The following is a 17000-nucleotide window of genomic DNA, read 5'->3' as shown; positions in this document are numbered from 1 at the left end:
TTGAGATTATCCACAAGGCAATTTTTTTTTTTTTTTGAAGTTCGTGAATTTGTTTTGAAAAAACTGTCGTGTGCTTTCATCATGACTTGCACTATTAGCAGGCACGTAGCTGGGGGGGGGGGGGGGGGGGGGGGGGCAGACTCATCCAAAAAATCTTGACAAGCAAAAAAAAAAAAGGAAATTAGGACTTCCCCAAAATCTTCAAAATCCTAATCCGTGGTGGGGGGGGGGGGGGGTTATGTTAATTTTTTACATCCTCCAAAAAAGTGGGGGGGGGGGGGGCAACTCCATGATAATTCTATTATATGTAAATTTTAAAAAAAATAGTTCATGCGAGAAAAAGTGGGGGGGGGGGGGCTGCCCGTGCCTGATTAGAATTTAAGCACACGGAGGGATAAACCGAAAGTAATTTTTTGAACGTCGTAACAAAAGTTGTCATACATCTGTTTTTCATGTATATATAAAATAATGCGAGAAAAATAATCATTCATTATATACCCGTGTGAGATAGTGAATTTCCACCTCGGGGCCAAGATTCATGGGGGGGGGGCTTTAGAATCTGGTTGATATTGTCTGGTCTTGGTAAAATATTATATTACATGTATATATTACATGTTTAGCTTTCAGCTTAAAACAAATTTCTTTATTACTGACCATCCGCTGACATCTCAGACGTCGAACCTGCCTTTGCACTGGTTCTGATCTACAAAAGATTTTAACATACTGTATAAGCTTGGAGGTAAAACCAAAATTAAATAAATATACTCAACCAAATAAAAGGCTTTGAAGCAGTCTTTTATCATAAACATTTTACATGCATCATGTATAAATATATATACATATTTATAAACATTGTTTATTACTATGGCAAATATTGCTTGAAAGTAGAAACTGCATGGAACGATGGGTTCAGTGACGACACAATTTGATGAAACAATTTAACGTTACAATTTGAAACACAAGTTGTAGTTTATAAACAAACATTTAATTGGCCGATTTGATTTTCGCTTAGTATTTTGTGGAATTTGATATATTAGTTAAATATAACCACCTTAATTGGTTAGTGAAGAGATTTCAACAAGCATTCTCAGAGTACTGTATATTAGCAATGCATGCCCCCTACTGGCACCACTATATTATTGCAGGGATGTTGTTATATTTTGGAAAATCACATGCTACTGGGATTTCTGGGATCAGCAGGAAATTGCGGACTTCCTTTCTTAACATCATCACTTTCATCTCACAATTCTATTCAATTCTATTCAAACAAGAAGAATTAATTATAACTAACAGACATTTGACTAATTTAGGAATACTGGTTCGCGACGGTTTATATTAGTGAGCAGAGGTTGCTCGCAGATTTCGCGGATACTTATCACACGGGAATAATACTTGGTTTATAGTACTGATATTTAGAGCAATATTTTATCACATGGAATATGCAAGATCTTACTGCAACATAACGTTTTAATACTGGCGACCTAAATTCAAAAATGGCAATGACTTGTTCAAAAGGTGCCAGTGACCTCCATTTTATTTTAGGGCAATGCAATCGGAACATCTCAGGCCTTTGTATCTCTGCCGAGCTATGCCGGAAAGGCCCGATAAGTTGTATTGAGTGCAATGATAAACCACAACACTAACCCGATTATAGATAGGAAAAATAAGTGAAATAGAAAACATCTTTTAAACTAAGCAAATGATTTGTTTAGACAATTTCTTAATAACATTTTCGAAAAATATTTAACTGATGTGTTTTTTCCCTTTATATTATATGTATAACCATTCCTACAATTCAACTTCTACTGTACACCAAGTGAATTGACATATAAACACCGACGTATATATATCTTTCGTTTCGACATTAGTGCTATGTTTATCAAGCGGTGTCGACCTTTAACAATGTTGTTTTTATATAATATGTAAAAACAGGTAAAAGAACATTTGACTCAAAACCATCGGAGGCTCTTACTCCAAGGGCTGGAGTTTTCATGGCACTTACTAGTGGTGGACAGCTACATTTGTAAAATTTATGGTTAGGGAAAACGACAATAAAAACATCGGGCTCCGAAACATCGGAACAACCTACCCCGGAGTTGAATTTGTTAGAGTCATCCGCACGTGGTCTGACACTGTCAACATATTGTGTTGATACAACTTCTACTTTAAAAAATATAGGCCTTCATGTAATACATCTACTTAACATAAATCAGAATCAAACCCTACTGTACACCAAGGGAATTGAAAATGAAATAAAACGACGTATATATATTTATATATATATCTCTCTTTCGTGTCGACATTAATGCTGTGTTTATCAAGCGGTGTCTAACTTTTACAGTATATAAAAGAGAGTAAAAACATCATTTTTGATAACATCGGAGGCTCTTACTCCGTGGACTGAAGTTTTCATGGCACCTACTAGTGGTGGACAGCAACCATTGTAAAAATTATGGTTAGGGTTACATGTCTAGGCCCTATTGTAATTTATCTACATAAAATGATCGGATTTTCATACATCGGAATCGGAAACATTCAAAGCTCCCAACCAATCTTATTTCAATTAATAATATCCAAAAATGAATCATAAATGCATGATAATAAAAACAATTTCAAAAATACAGGTATTCATAACTGAGGTTCATTAAATTTATTCTTAATCTCACCTAAAAAGAAATGTCAATGTTTTAGGTCGTAATTTGGGTGTATACACCCCTAGAACAACAGGTTGTATGCACCCCATGCACAACATCAGTTTTTCTTTAATAACTTTATATACGATTGATTTTATTTACAGGTAATCTATGTGTAAACATACATGTATACAGATGATACATACATGTATTTGTGAATACCCTTCATATCCTGAATGTGGTACACGCGGTGTACTAGTATCGTACGAACACCGCGGACATTGGTTTTTCTTTAGAGCTCTGCTTTCACGATTTATTTTCACAGGGTTATTTTTAAGTGTACTTGGAATACACTTTCTTCATTTTCAATAAAAAATGAAGACGGCGGGGGTGAGTTGGGGGGGGGGGTGGTTCCTTGTCCCAAGTTCCTGTGAATTTTTGTTGAGAAATACATGAAAAGCATTGAAATATTTTATTTCAACATATGTTCTTATCGCTAAGAGTTTCTTAAATCAATTTTATATTACATAAGAATATTTAAATACACTTCCATTATCCATACATGTGAAATATTATACATTATATATTAAATAACTACCGCCAGTCAGAAGGCGGTCGGTTATAAGAAGTAGCTGTGTGTTTCTGCTGAGCTATAATATGAACGTCTAGTTACATGTACAATGTACATGTAACAATTGACAATTTTAACTTCGTCAATGGATTGTTTCGGGGGAGGGGGTAAGTCACGGGTTGAGGGCAGGTTGGTAATTTTTAGCCATTGACCGGATACTGATATTTCTAATAATATTCTAAAATATTTGTGTGGAACTAGCCTAACTGCTGTCAATAGAAGTTTAAAAAATAAATTTGTATATCCTTCTTGTCAAGCATATTCGTATTTAACTACTGCCACCCAATTTACAAAACAGTCGTTTAACCAATTAATCATTTATATATGTTATATGTAAACTAATTTTCTATTCCATATATTTACAACCATATAGATTTATTATAACAAAAACAGTACTGTTAAGACTTCTACTTGTGATAGATCGAATTCTTCTTTTACGACCCGAGAGGTACAAATGTACCGATCGAGATATAAAAAAATACTCCACACACTCATCCCCGAAGATAAATTCCTATATATCAGCCTTTACAAACAGGCAAACAATTCGCATTTGTAAGACCCCCCCCCCCAAAAAAAAAAAAAAAAAAAATTAGATAAAAACACACACGTACGTGTGTGTTAAATTCATGCTGAGTTTAACGTAGGCTGGGTCACCAACTGATTCCGCCAAATGAAACAAATAAATCATTGTTGTTTATGCACGTAGCATCGGTTTGAGATTGAAGAAGGGGGGGGGGGGGGTTCCAAAAAATCTTGACAAACAACACAAAAAGGCAACTTCTCAAAATCATGAAAATCCTAATCCGAGATCCGTAGGGGAGGGGGTGGGGACAGCATAGATTTCATATAATACCAATTTCACTGTTAATTTTCTTCCTTTCACATCCATTTTTTCCATGGCTCCAAAAGTGGGGGGGGGCCTCGTTGATTTACTTTTTTTATATGTAATTTTAAAACAAAATGTTTTAATTGCTGCGAGAAGAAGGGGGGACAGCCCCCCCCCCCCCAAGCTACTTGCCTGAAGTTATGACCACAACTAACAATGTTGATTCGCATGTTTACTGTCTATCGAGTAAATACCATAAATAACGAAAACAAGAAACTAATTATAACTGTTATGCAGTATTTTCTGGCCCCAGTACCATCTAGCACCCCCATCATTTACATCTTTCATATTTTTTTAGAAGAATATCCCCTACTTGGCCCCATTTCCAAACAGCCAAGATGTATGAAGTATCAAATTTCCATTTGACTCATTTTGTTGAAACAGTGATTTTCACCAGCTATGTGCAAACTTTTTGTTCTCAGAGTCTGAACTATTTTTAGACTGGAAGCTAATTCGGCCTAGTTAATACATGCACTTTATTCTAACAATGGCATGAAGTTGTAATTAAAAGACGTACAGCGAATCTATAACACGTTGAGAGATAATTGTATGTACATATCTGTATACTCGTCTGGTAACACAGACATATGACAATGACCCAGACATATGACAATGACCCCAACCGCTGCACCTGAAGTTACTCGTACTATGTATTTATGTATGTACCCTATCATTCAGAACTCTGGCTCTGTCTTCCTTCTGGGCCCAAAATTGGACAGTAAAATTATCTATCACAATTACAAACATCACATCAAATCTATTCATTTTGAAATAATTTTATCCTGATGTTGGAAGGAGAAGGTGGTAGAAGTTAAAGAAACACGTACGTCTAGGTTTCAATCATTGTACGATACATTCTCTTCTTAGTTATAAATAACGTCCATCTTTTTTTTTTACATCTATTTTTATCTTTTATTTCTTTCCTCTGTTTGTCCGTTATTTCTCCGTATTTCAAAGAAACATAGGACACATTTCAGAATGAATTAGAATGTAAAAATATTAAAAATTAAAAATATCATGAAATATTGGAAATTTTTTAGAAATAATTTGTTAACATTTATATTTGTATATGGGGGGTATAATATATATATGTATTTATATATATATATATATATATATATATCAACAGAACACACACACACACACACACACACACACACACACACACACACACACACACACACACACACACACACACTCTCTCTCTCTCTCTCTCTCTCTCTCTCTCTCTCTCTCTCTCTCAGTGTATGTGCACGCGCGGAAAATTTTCATCCATTTTCCTGCAATGTAGATGGGACATGCATCATCAAAATCTATCAAGATCTTTATCATCAATGATGCGTGAAGTTCATGCGACAATAAAAAATAGGAGGGATAATCTCATTTAGACAATATTGAATTTCAAAAAAAAAATTCTGCCAAAAAATATTTAACATCTAGAAATGTACAATTGTTTCAAGTGTAACTTCTGCTACTTTGACACAATGTTTGATTCGTTTAATCACAAATTATGACATACATTGTAGATTGAAGATTATTCTATAAAATGTTAACTCTCAATCTTATTAAATTGACTGTCCATAGTTTACCGACTGTTGTTATAACAAGTACAATAAAAATGCTTAAATTTCTTATCGTTGGAAAAAAGCAGTCTAAAATTTTCGAGTACAAATGGCAAAATTATTAACCATACAGGCACGTAGCATCGAGGGGGGGGGGTTGAAAAAAAATTGGTATGGAAATCAACAAAATAAGCAATATAAAGGAAGTTTGAGTCGTTCAGCATCCTATGGAATCATGAAATATGTAACTGGGGTTTCATTTAATGTTTAGAATCTTATTTTCTAATGTGCTGGTGAGTTCTTACTCTTATCCCCTCTTATCAAAAATGTCATTAACAAATTCTTAGTGATGTGCATCTTTGAACATTATTCAATTAATGTCGCATGGTTTCATCAATCTTTCTTATTCATACGCAAATTGGCTGATCAGTATTGCGTTCAGTTTATACAATATTCTATTATGCAATATATCACATAAACGGATGGGATAGCAGGCATTGCCTATATAAATCCTCTGCGACATACAAGGTCAAGGTCATATATACAAGATTTAGTGCCATACAATATTGACAATAATATTGCAATAGATATTACATTGATAAATATATGCATATATGTATATTTGAAATATATGACCAGAAATTACAATAGGTATAATAATACATATTACAGTATTATAATATTATAATTTGTAGTTACTGGTGATAATAATTAGAAAAAAAAAATTAATACACACAGGTTCAGGTTGTGGTATAGGACAATAAGAAGGACTAAATGGATTATTTAAATCTCTTTGTAGATTTAATAAATTCATGTACATATTTAAATATTGCAATATTTTGTTTCACCATTAAGAATGAGATGAACTGAAAAGGGTATTGGCAGTCTTAAGGAATCTATATTTTGGATTAGTAAATGTCTTTGAACACAGTATGTTGGACATTCAATAAAAAAGTGGGAAGTTTCCACACATGTCAAAACTTGGGTTGTCACTCAGAAAATGATTATATAAATCAGCATTTAAATTACTAGCTGAGTTACGAAGTTTACAATGGATTATATTTTCCTTTCGAACACCATAGTTAAAGTACGTTCAGTTTAAAAAAGAATAGCTCTCATCAGCCACGAACCTCGGATCAAATGTATATCAAATATACGCATCATGCATCATTGGGACTTGCTAGTGCAATTGGTTTTATCAAAACTAGAAGTTTATAAAATAACTCACCCATCATAAAGATTTGGGGTTTTCTCTGCCATCTGGAAGAAGAACCAATTTTATAATCCAAAACACATATATGCTGATTTCGCACGCTTAATGCTGTTGTGCTTAATGCAACTACATTAAAGGTCATTAAAATGGGAATTCCTTACAAGTTAAACCTTCTTGACGCATGCGCTAGATGAAGGAATTCCCATCATTGTTTATCTATCTATCTATCTATCTATCTATCTATCTATCTATCTATCTATCTATCTATCTATCTATCTATCTATCTATCTATCTATCTATCTATCTACCTATCTATCTATCTATCTATCTATCTATCTATCTATCTTGATTCTTCATATAGTGACACCCCACCCCCCCCCCCCCCCCTCTCTCTCTAGCTGAGTCGGTCACCATAAAAAAAATGAAATAAAAAGATATACTTTGGGTCAGGAAAGCAACGACAAGCAGTATATTAAATATGTTCTTCTAGAATCCGTCTTTATCGGGGGGAGGGGGTGTGACTATGTGGATCGTGAAAGTTGAATAGGTGTGACCTTTTTTTCAACTTATCTCGCAGTGGATGCATTCCTACAACTCTCTCTCTCTATCTCTCTCTCTCTCTCTCTCCATTTGTTTTCATTCACCAATGATAACGCAATTTTCTAACTGTACATTGTTTAAAGGATTTAAAAATTGTATGATGCTGACTAGCGTATTGGTAATTCTGCCAACATAAAACACATTGAACAAAGAGGATTGATTATCATTTCAAAGATAACATTACCTATACACAACACGACATTTTAATTTGCTAACGCAAGTAACGCCACTTCACACAACAGTCCATCGTACGGAAATGTACCCCTCGTGATGTTGCGTTAGAATTCGATATTTAAGGAAAAAGGACAGTCTTTGAGTATTATGAGGTGATAGTTTTGGTCGGGGCGTGGTCAAATCCAATAAAGCCTGATGGGCTTTATGATAGATTTGATCACGCCCCGACCGAAATTATCTCATAATATTCAAAGAATGATTCCTTACTACTTATAAGTAAGTAAGTATATTATTTATTATAGTGACATGTGCATATTATGTACAATTGTGCCGTATGATACAAACTTTATAATAACTACCGGTAGTATTTGTACATGAATATTGGGCACCCGACCCATTGGGCCTATAAGTCATCCTTGGTAATATTAACAATTATAGTTCATCACGAGTTATACAAGGTGTAAAAATTATTAGCTTATATTGGGGTTATGGTACATATTAAATTACAATGTTACATCAAAGTGAATATCCTCAAATGAATAAATTATCTATAAAGAAATTGTCTTCGAATCCGGAATGCTTTTAAAACGAATTTTAATAATTGTGTAAATTTATGGCTCATTAAATAGGTAAACATGTATTGTCTATCGATATCACAGTTCAATAGTGCTTGTGATAGTAGCTGTTTGCCAAGGATCTCAATGCGACACTGGTTATAAAACGGACAGCCAACACGAAGTGTAGTTCATTTTCAATGACGTGTTGGGTACAAAGAGTACACAATCGCTCGTTTGGAGGACGTCTTGACTTGATTCTTAATGGTAGGATCCCTGCTCTAAGTTGAGCCATGTGTGATCTTTCCGCTTTGCTCAGATTAAGCGTTATATAATTTTCTAAGCCGAAATCGGTCTTGGTACGTTCTCCAAGGAGTCTCTCCATATTTCCGAGAAGAAATTCGTAAGATGTGATTCCACCACGCCCAAATCAATAGCGCATTTGGTGTCTTTGTTATTCGGTCATCCTCAAAACATATCAGCTTTTTCCAGTATCTCAACACGCAGAACCACCGTCGAAATTGATATATATATGTATATAATTATAAACTATTATTTAAAAATAAATAAGCAAACCCCGCTGGCGCCTCAATTTGGCGTCATTTGCAGTTTTGGCTTGTATACTCGTAGTACGAAATCGATACGTAGTGTTATCACAGGCAAAGACACTAGAGCACGTAAATATATAAAGATATCTTCATATAAAATTTATATGATTAGTAAAGCTGCGTAGATACATTTGATTATTTCAAATCAGGACCCCTTTGAGCATACAATATACATTATTACTAAACAGTGTACGCATGAATAAATATTTACAATTTTGTTTGTTGTGTACAACACTATTTTTACACATTTTATCAGTTATTACTGATTTCATTAAGTTGAAAAAAAATACGTGAAATCCTATGTTATATATTTAACAAATACCACAATTTACCAAAATACAAAGTAGTCAGATTTAACACAAGCACCCACTCATATTGTATAACATACACTATATATTACATAAAGATGCATGTATACTGCATCATTTATTATTGTCTTCTATAAATTACACTTAAGATAATATTGACGGCGCTTTTTTTACTTTATAAGTTACAAAATTTTGTTTGCATATTTTCAGCAACATATTAACTAAATGTATAATGCGAGGGCTGTTCACTATATGAACGTGTATTGTAGCAGAACGGGATACGCACAAACCGCGGATATTACTTTGAATGGATGTAATGTTCATTTCACTATTTGAGTCGAATGCTTTTGAGATATCGTACAATACACATATCATACGAGGGTTGTTCGATATGTAATGTTTTGCTTATTACAAACACAGTTTCTACTAAAAACTAAGTTGTCTCCATACGGAGACTAGAAGTTTTCTTTCTCATTCACTTATTTTACATGTACCTTTAGCTTTTGCTGATCATACTTCAGAGCAAATAGCTAACAGCTTAGTACAGTATTAATGGGATTTCTGAATGCTTCCGAAGACCTCTATTACACATATTTCTTTTCTTTTTAAAAAATTCTTTTCATGATCCGTCACAGCAAAGCAATACAAAGATATGGAAGGACCGAGCAATAGGGCCAAATTATGGATGATACTTGTAACTATTGCATTTGATTTTGATCGCTTTCAGTTTTTTATTACTCCAATTAGTGCTAAAACTCACCTGTAATTGAATTTTGAAGGCAAGCTCTGTATAAAAATGTTGGCACACCAGCTCCAATCATGATTATAGATTTATCGTCTCTTGAAATGTAGTCATCAAAGCAAGAAAACATTTATTCACTTATCTGCCTTTGTGTTTGACCAAGAACTTCAAACGTTTTGCTTCTAATTTGTATTTTCCTTTAGACTTGAGTTTGAACTATAATCTTCATCATTTAAGCTACTTTTCCCTATCTTTGTCACTCCATTATATTTCAATCCTGAAATGCGCCACGGTACGCTGATTTAGGTAGACCAATGAGGTACTGACGGCTGAGCCAAAAGTTTGTCGTACTTAACCGACGACCAGATAAGAAGTTTTGGAAAAAGGAAAAAATTGTATTGCACTAGATCTGAAAAGTATGATGGGTGGATGTGGCAACACGTTAACCTTCTCCGACTTCAAAAATTGCTTCACAAGCTCAGTAATGTGATAGAGCATTATCAAGTAGACAAACATGCCTAAATCCTGAAAACTATTTCAAAAAATTAATAATACAGACCCCTAAGCGTACTACACCAAAAAGGCGTGCGAGAAACGTTCCGTGTAAACCGTTTAGCGTTTTGGACAAAGCGTTCAGCGTTTCGGGCAAAGCGTCCGAGAACCGTGTGTAACGTTTCCTCAGATTTATTCATTTGGAATCTTTCTTAGAATTAATCGTTTCAAAATGGCGCTCGAGTTTTACACTTCCTCAAATGGTTTTTGATTATTAATGTACTAATATCTGTATGAATTACAAATTTAAACAACAATTTACTCATCTTTTATTCATCTTGTATGGAGTCAGTTTCATAGGGGCCTATAGAAAATATTTCTACGGTGTTTCCTAATTGGAACTTTATTCAAATACACATTGGATCAAAGTTTTACACCGTTAAGAAGACATGACTTCGATTTATAGAAAAAGAATACATTCTAAATCAACAGATTTTGTCGTGCCGTAATAAGCATGTAGTTTTTTCGTGAAACCGTTCGGGTGTGTATAATTAGCACACAAACCCCGGACACCCGGTAACACATGCAGCTGACTGTGCCTGTCAATGAAACTGTATTTTTCACTGGATGGTCACGCGTTTCTTTTTTGTCAAAAGTCAATAGAAACTTATTAAAGTTAAAGCAGTCGGAATCAGCAATTGATGGGTACAATTTATTAAAATGTTGGGAAATTAATCATTGAAACAAAATTTAGATTTAGAAAAAGAGTAAGACAATATGCTGTTCACATCCTACGATAAGCAATATAAAACTTTATTTGGAATCCCGTGGCTTTGTTCATGTTATCTTAATACATATCTTAAGACATGTCCTAGGATATGTCTTAAGACATATCTTATGACACACGATAAGATTTGCCTTACCAGTCTAAAACATACGTTATGTGTTACGTCTGTAGTGTCCACACGCTAAGACAAGCCTTACATGATTATAAACATCATTTCCATAATTCCCACGTGTTTTTTGTTTTTTCGGAACATTATAAAAATGGAGGAACGTGCACTAGGGGTTTTATGGAGTGTTATGATATTTAATTTATTTAGATCCTCGAGATCTTTGTTCCAACATGCCCACACCTGGCGGGTGCCATAGCCAAGGTGTTTCCGGAATGTCTCCTCCTCTACATGGGGAGTAGCCCGTGTCCCATTCTGTATAAAAAGAGGAGGCAGAAGACAGCCATCGGATGACTACTGGAGAGCTGTGTTTCCCGCACCCTTATGTACGGATTGATCAGCAGTGCCTTGCAGTATCATTAGGTCTTTTATCTCCTCACATAGCATGTGGTCACTCAAATCTACCCACATGTACAGGTTTGATATACTATCACCAATGACTATTATTCATCTTAACTGCTCAATTTTGTATCACCTCTCACATTTTATACGTTTAGTAAAATGCGTGCCCTAAATGTATTGTATTGTTTATTGGCTAAATTCAAATGAATTATAAGCTGTTGAAACATATGTACATAATTATAAATATATAATGCTACACTCTATCCAATCAAAATCAAACAGTTCGCTATTGACGTTAAACAATATTCAAAAAAAATATTATTCATACATGTACATTCATAGGAGGAGAGACCCTATAAATCAATAAATCAAATGATTATAATAATGATAATAATGATAATAATAGTAATATTAATAATAATAGTGATAGTAATAATACATCAGTTGGATGTACTAGTTATCCGACATCCCGTTTTTTACCTGCCTCACGCAGAAACATTGCGAGATGGCACAATTGTTTGCGATTATGAATGGCAAGGAGTTGAACTAACTTAAACATTGAAGGACGAGACCAGTAATATTTTTTTAAATACAATACCCGTAGACTTTTATAAAATGGACAGATAAGTATGAAATGGAATTCATCCTCGACTTCACCTAAATTACAATATTTACAGATACGCATCGATCTGACAGTTCCATTATATCGGCCTTGCTCTACCAAAAGCATATGCGATGACAGTCTATATTTTGTTAAAAGGACAACAAGGTTTTCCGGAATATTTTTACTCAAATAAAATTGTAACGAAAAAGTGTCAGGCAGATACTTGTACAATAAACATTTAGAGGATGACTCAAAAAATGCGTCTCTTTCCTGAATAAAAAAATCAGACAATCTCTGCTTTACAATTTTTAAGAAAACATTAGTGTTAGCCACATTTTGTGAAAGCCAGACCTCATGCATACCCAGAGATACTAATAATTCTCTGACATTAAAACACCATGTATTTGGTATCAACTGTGAGACCATTTCCTCATATACATTGCGTAATATACAATTTTCTGTTTTAATCAATTTCAACCAATACTTAATGATACGCAATTTACGTATAATACTCATAGGTAGACGACCTAACTCTGAATAAACCATAAAGTTTGACGTACATTTTTTAACTTTCAAAATTCTTTTACAAAAATTTGTGTGAACTCGTTCTATTTCATCACCAGAGTGAAAACCCCATATCTCGGAGCCATAGTTAAGAACGCTAGATACATAGGTGTCAAAAATGCTTAATTTAGTCTCAATATTTAAATAAGTTTCATTACATAGTTTTAGAATACCAAACATACATTTCCTACCCTGCATTGCAATTGTTTTCTGTGTAACATTAAAATTCCCATTAAAATTCAAATTGATTCCTAAATAATTGAAACAATTAACAACCTCAACATGCTTTTGGTCATAGGTCCAAAAATCATTTTTACACATTCTACCCGCATGTCGAAAAACAACTATTTTAGTTTTATCTGTGTTCACACCAATATTCCAATCATTACTAAATTGATACAATTGATTCAACATACCCTGTAGACTCTCCCTTGAATTAGCTATTAACACAGTATCATCAGCATACATTAAAAGAAAAAGCGAAAGGTCTCTGAAGTCAACAGGTTCACAACAACTTCGGATAAGATCCATTTCAAAATCATTAATATATAATGAAAAAAGAAAAGGCGACAAAGCCTCTCCTTGCATAAGTCCAGTTGTTGACGAAAAATAATTTGACAGTTCAGACTTATATCTGACACATGATTTTAACTCACAATAAATATGCTTAATAATACTTAACAACTTTCCCGTGACTCCATTTGTAGCAAGTTTGTATAATAACTTGTTTCTATTCACACTATCAAACGCTTTTCTGTAATCAACAAAACAACAATATAATTTCTTTTTCTTTTTCAAATATAAAGATACTAAACTAGTAAGTGCAAAAATAGCATCTGTGGTACTATGACCTGGCTTAAACCCAAACTGCGCATCGCTTATGATACCATTGTCGTCAGACCAGCGAAGTAATCTATAGTTCAACACTGTGGTAAATATTTTTGCCAGATTACTAACAAGAGTTATTCCCCTGTAATTGTTAACATCATTGGTGTTACCTTTTTTAAGAAGTGGAATTATTACACCTATAGACCAGCTCCTTGGGAAAGTACCTGCATCCAAAATTTTATTAAAAAGTCTAACTAAAACTGGTAAAAAAAACTCTTTAAATTTAACAAAATATTCATTTAACAGGTGATCTGTTCCGGCAGCTTTACCACATTTTAATTTTTTTAATACTGAAAGTAATTCCTCCTCATCTATGGCTTCATCTAATTCACTAAAAACAGTATCAGTACTCCTCTGCTCAAAAAATGGACTTTCAATGTCTACAATATTTTCATCTACATTACAAACACTCTTAAAATATTGATAAAAAGCATCTAAATCTAAAGAGCTTTTAATTGTTTTTCTTTTCTTGAAAATCTTGTAAAACTGTTTTGGGTTGTGCTTTCTTAAATAGTTGAGTTTATTACCTTCGTGTCTGACAAACCTATTTCTAGTTCTAAGTACATGCTTTTTGTAGACACGTTTGTTTTCACATAAAGTGATACGATTTTGAACAGACCTTTCCCAATTAAAAATACGTAAGGAGCTTTTATAAACTTTACGGAGTTCTTTACATTTGTCATCGAACCATGGCTTATTACTACTGGAAGACTTAATGTCAATAGACGATCCACCTAAAAAGTTGGATACACTACAAAAAGGCATAAAAACACTGTTTAATATACTAGTGAAATTATTTACAACCTGATCTATACTAAGGATCCCACAGTCCATTTTTTCAAAAAGACTGTAAAAATCAGACACTTTACTGTGTAAGATAGATTTTATGGACTCAAAAGCTTCCTCATTCCATCTGTACACACTGCCTGCCGTTACATTACTACAGAAAATGTTATGATTGTCATAGCGTTGGTAGTTTTTAACATTATGAATACACACTTCAACTGGAGCGTGGTCTGACCATTCATTAAAATCTTTAACAGTAAAACTCTCGATGGCATCAAAATCATCCTTACCAACTAAAACATAATCTATGACACTCGAACCTAAATGGTTAAAAAATGTATATTTGCCCCGCGTGTCCCCGGAAACCCTGCCATTACATATTCTAAGACCAGAGGCTCGACATAATTCGAGTAATTTACGACCAAAATTATTGACATGTTTGTCTTCCGATCTACGTGAACAAGTATAATCCTTATCATATGACAAAAATGCAGGCATGTTATTTAACAAATTGTTAGCCAAAATATCATATTCAACATAATCTTTTGATTCACCCACACGACTATTAAAATCTCCAGCTAATATGATAACACCCATATCACTGTACTTCGCAATATCGCATAATAGAGTGTCAAAAAGGTCAATATCATAAGTAGTATAGAATACACTGTTTTCATGTGCAATGTAAACAAAACAAATATTAACGTCATTTTTATATATACCTGACAATTTTACCCATACCATACTGTCACCAACATATTTACAAACTGAAAAGTGAGGTAGTAGTTCGTCTCTTACCAGAATTACCATTCCACCCCCTTTGCCTCTGGTACGTGGGTACATAAAGGACGCATAACCTTGAGTAAGATGAGACAGGTCTAAAGTAGACTCACTGTTTACCCAACACTCTGATAAAAATACAATGTCATACGAAGAAAGAAGTTTACAAAACTCATGTTCACCTAACTTCTTTTCCAGACCCCTGTTCACGTTCCATGACACGATTCGGAGCGGTGGTCTATCCTCAGCGTCCCCCTAGCTCTGGGTGGGTGTCGGCGCGTCAGTACTACCTTGCGCGATTAACTGGTCCTCGCCTTCCATGGGTTGATCTTCAGGTGTACCCTTGTCCATATTACCGATCGGTGGCGCAGGCACAACGTGACTTCCAAAATACGTTGGATCCTCTGTAGGCTCTGTCTCGGGGTCGTAACGCTGACCGTTGACGTAAAGCGTATCTCGAACCATCTTCACATTGTCGCCACGGCTCCTATGGTACCGCATCGCGGGGTATAGCTCCCTCCGACGCCTCTCAATAGAGGTGGGATACTGTTCTCGGATTCCGTAGCCCGTATTGCGCAACCTGTGCGACCTACTCCTGACAGCGATTAAGTCTTTTTGGTAGAGAAATCGGGCAACAATCGGTCTATCTTGACCGCGGACGTATCTGCCAAACCGGTGGACGTTTCCGAATTGAATATGCTCGTCGATGCCTAGCTCATAATACAGAAAGGCGCGAAGCTTATCTTCCGTATCCTCATCCTTGGTCTCCCCTCCGATGCCAGTAAAAATGAGGTTCATCTTCATTGAACGACACTGTAAATCGGTAATCGATGCTTCGAGAGCTCTATAATCCCGTCTCATACTGTCTAGACTTTTACATAGCGACTCTATTGTTTTCTCGTGTCTCTTCAGGTCTCTCTCGTGATCGGTGTTCACCCCCTGTTCTTCTAGCTTTTCAACTCTCGCTGAGATTGCACTCACCGCCGCCGAGTTTTCCGTTAGCTTTCTTTCAACATCACTGATCCTGTTATTGAACTTTGCAACAGTCGCATTCACTTTTTCCAGTTTTTCTTCAATATGATCGATTTGGTCTAATTTAACTAACTTTTGCATAATCTTATCGAGTTTATCATTCTGTTCATTTAACTGAGAAATAATATCCCCACTAGGTTTTGTAGCCGCTTGAGTCTTTGGTGTCGAGGTGGTGGGTCCCAGGTGATCCGTTTTATTGGCTACATTTGGTTTAGTAAGTATCGGTGTCCCGTAAAGAACGTTGCTGGCCACACTGATGATGCTGCTTAACATAGACGAGTCATGGCTTTCCTGATCGGGCACCTGTGAACATTGCTCACTGCCGCCATTCTCGCCATTCTCACTACTGTCGGAAGTTTTACTTTTTCTTTTCCTTTTTTTGTGTTTATGTTGCCCCATTACACTTAAATATCAATGTTAGCACCAGCCAAATCAATAATACTCACTTAAGAGGAATGTAGATATGGAAAATAAAACTCCACAGCCGACAGGAAAGGTAAACTAGCTCCGACCCGGGAGCTACTCAAAACACGTCCGACCACCTCGACGACCACAGTCAGCTCCAAATAGAACCAATTTAACAGGAGATTGGACTTTAGTTAGTTGTGTCAAACAGCAATCTGATGTAAGCCTGTTTATTTCTTTGCT

General features: G+C 35.0%; 1 protein-coding gene across 1 annotated transcript in view; it reads right to left on the bottom strand.

Annotated features, from left to right (window-relative positions):
• The window catches only part of LOC128174094 (uncharacterized), a 197451-nt gene extending 180700 nt beyond the window's left edge, over positions 1-16751 (bottom strand). The window contains exons 1-3 of the mRNA XM_052839729.1: positions 15611-16751; positions 14429-14488; positions 14046-14149 (exon numbers count right to left, since the gene is read on the bottom strand). Coding sequence (XP_052695689.1) covers positions 14046-14149; positions 14429-14488; positions 15611-16751 — 1305 coding nt within the window. The remainder of the gene's footprint in view (positions 1-14045; positions 14150-14428; positions 14489-15610) is intronic.
• Between the last annotated feature and the right edge of the window lie 249 nt (positions 16752-17000).

This window comes from Crassostrea angulata, chromosome 2 (genome assembly GCF_025612915.1).
Source record: "Crassostrea angulata isolate pt1a10 chromosome 2, ASM2561291v2, whole genome shotgun sequence".
NCBI classification, from domain to species: Eukaryota; Metazoa; Mollusca; class Bivalvia; order Ostreida; family Ostreidae; genus Magallana; species Magallana angulata.
This window is presented reverse-complemented; position numbering and strand designations above follow the sequence as displayed.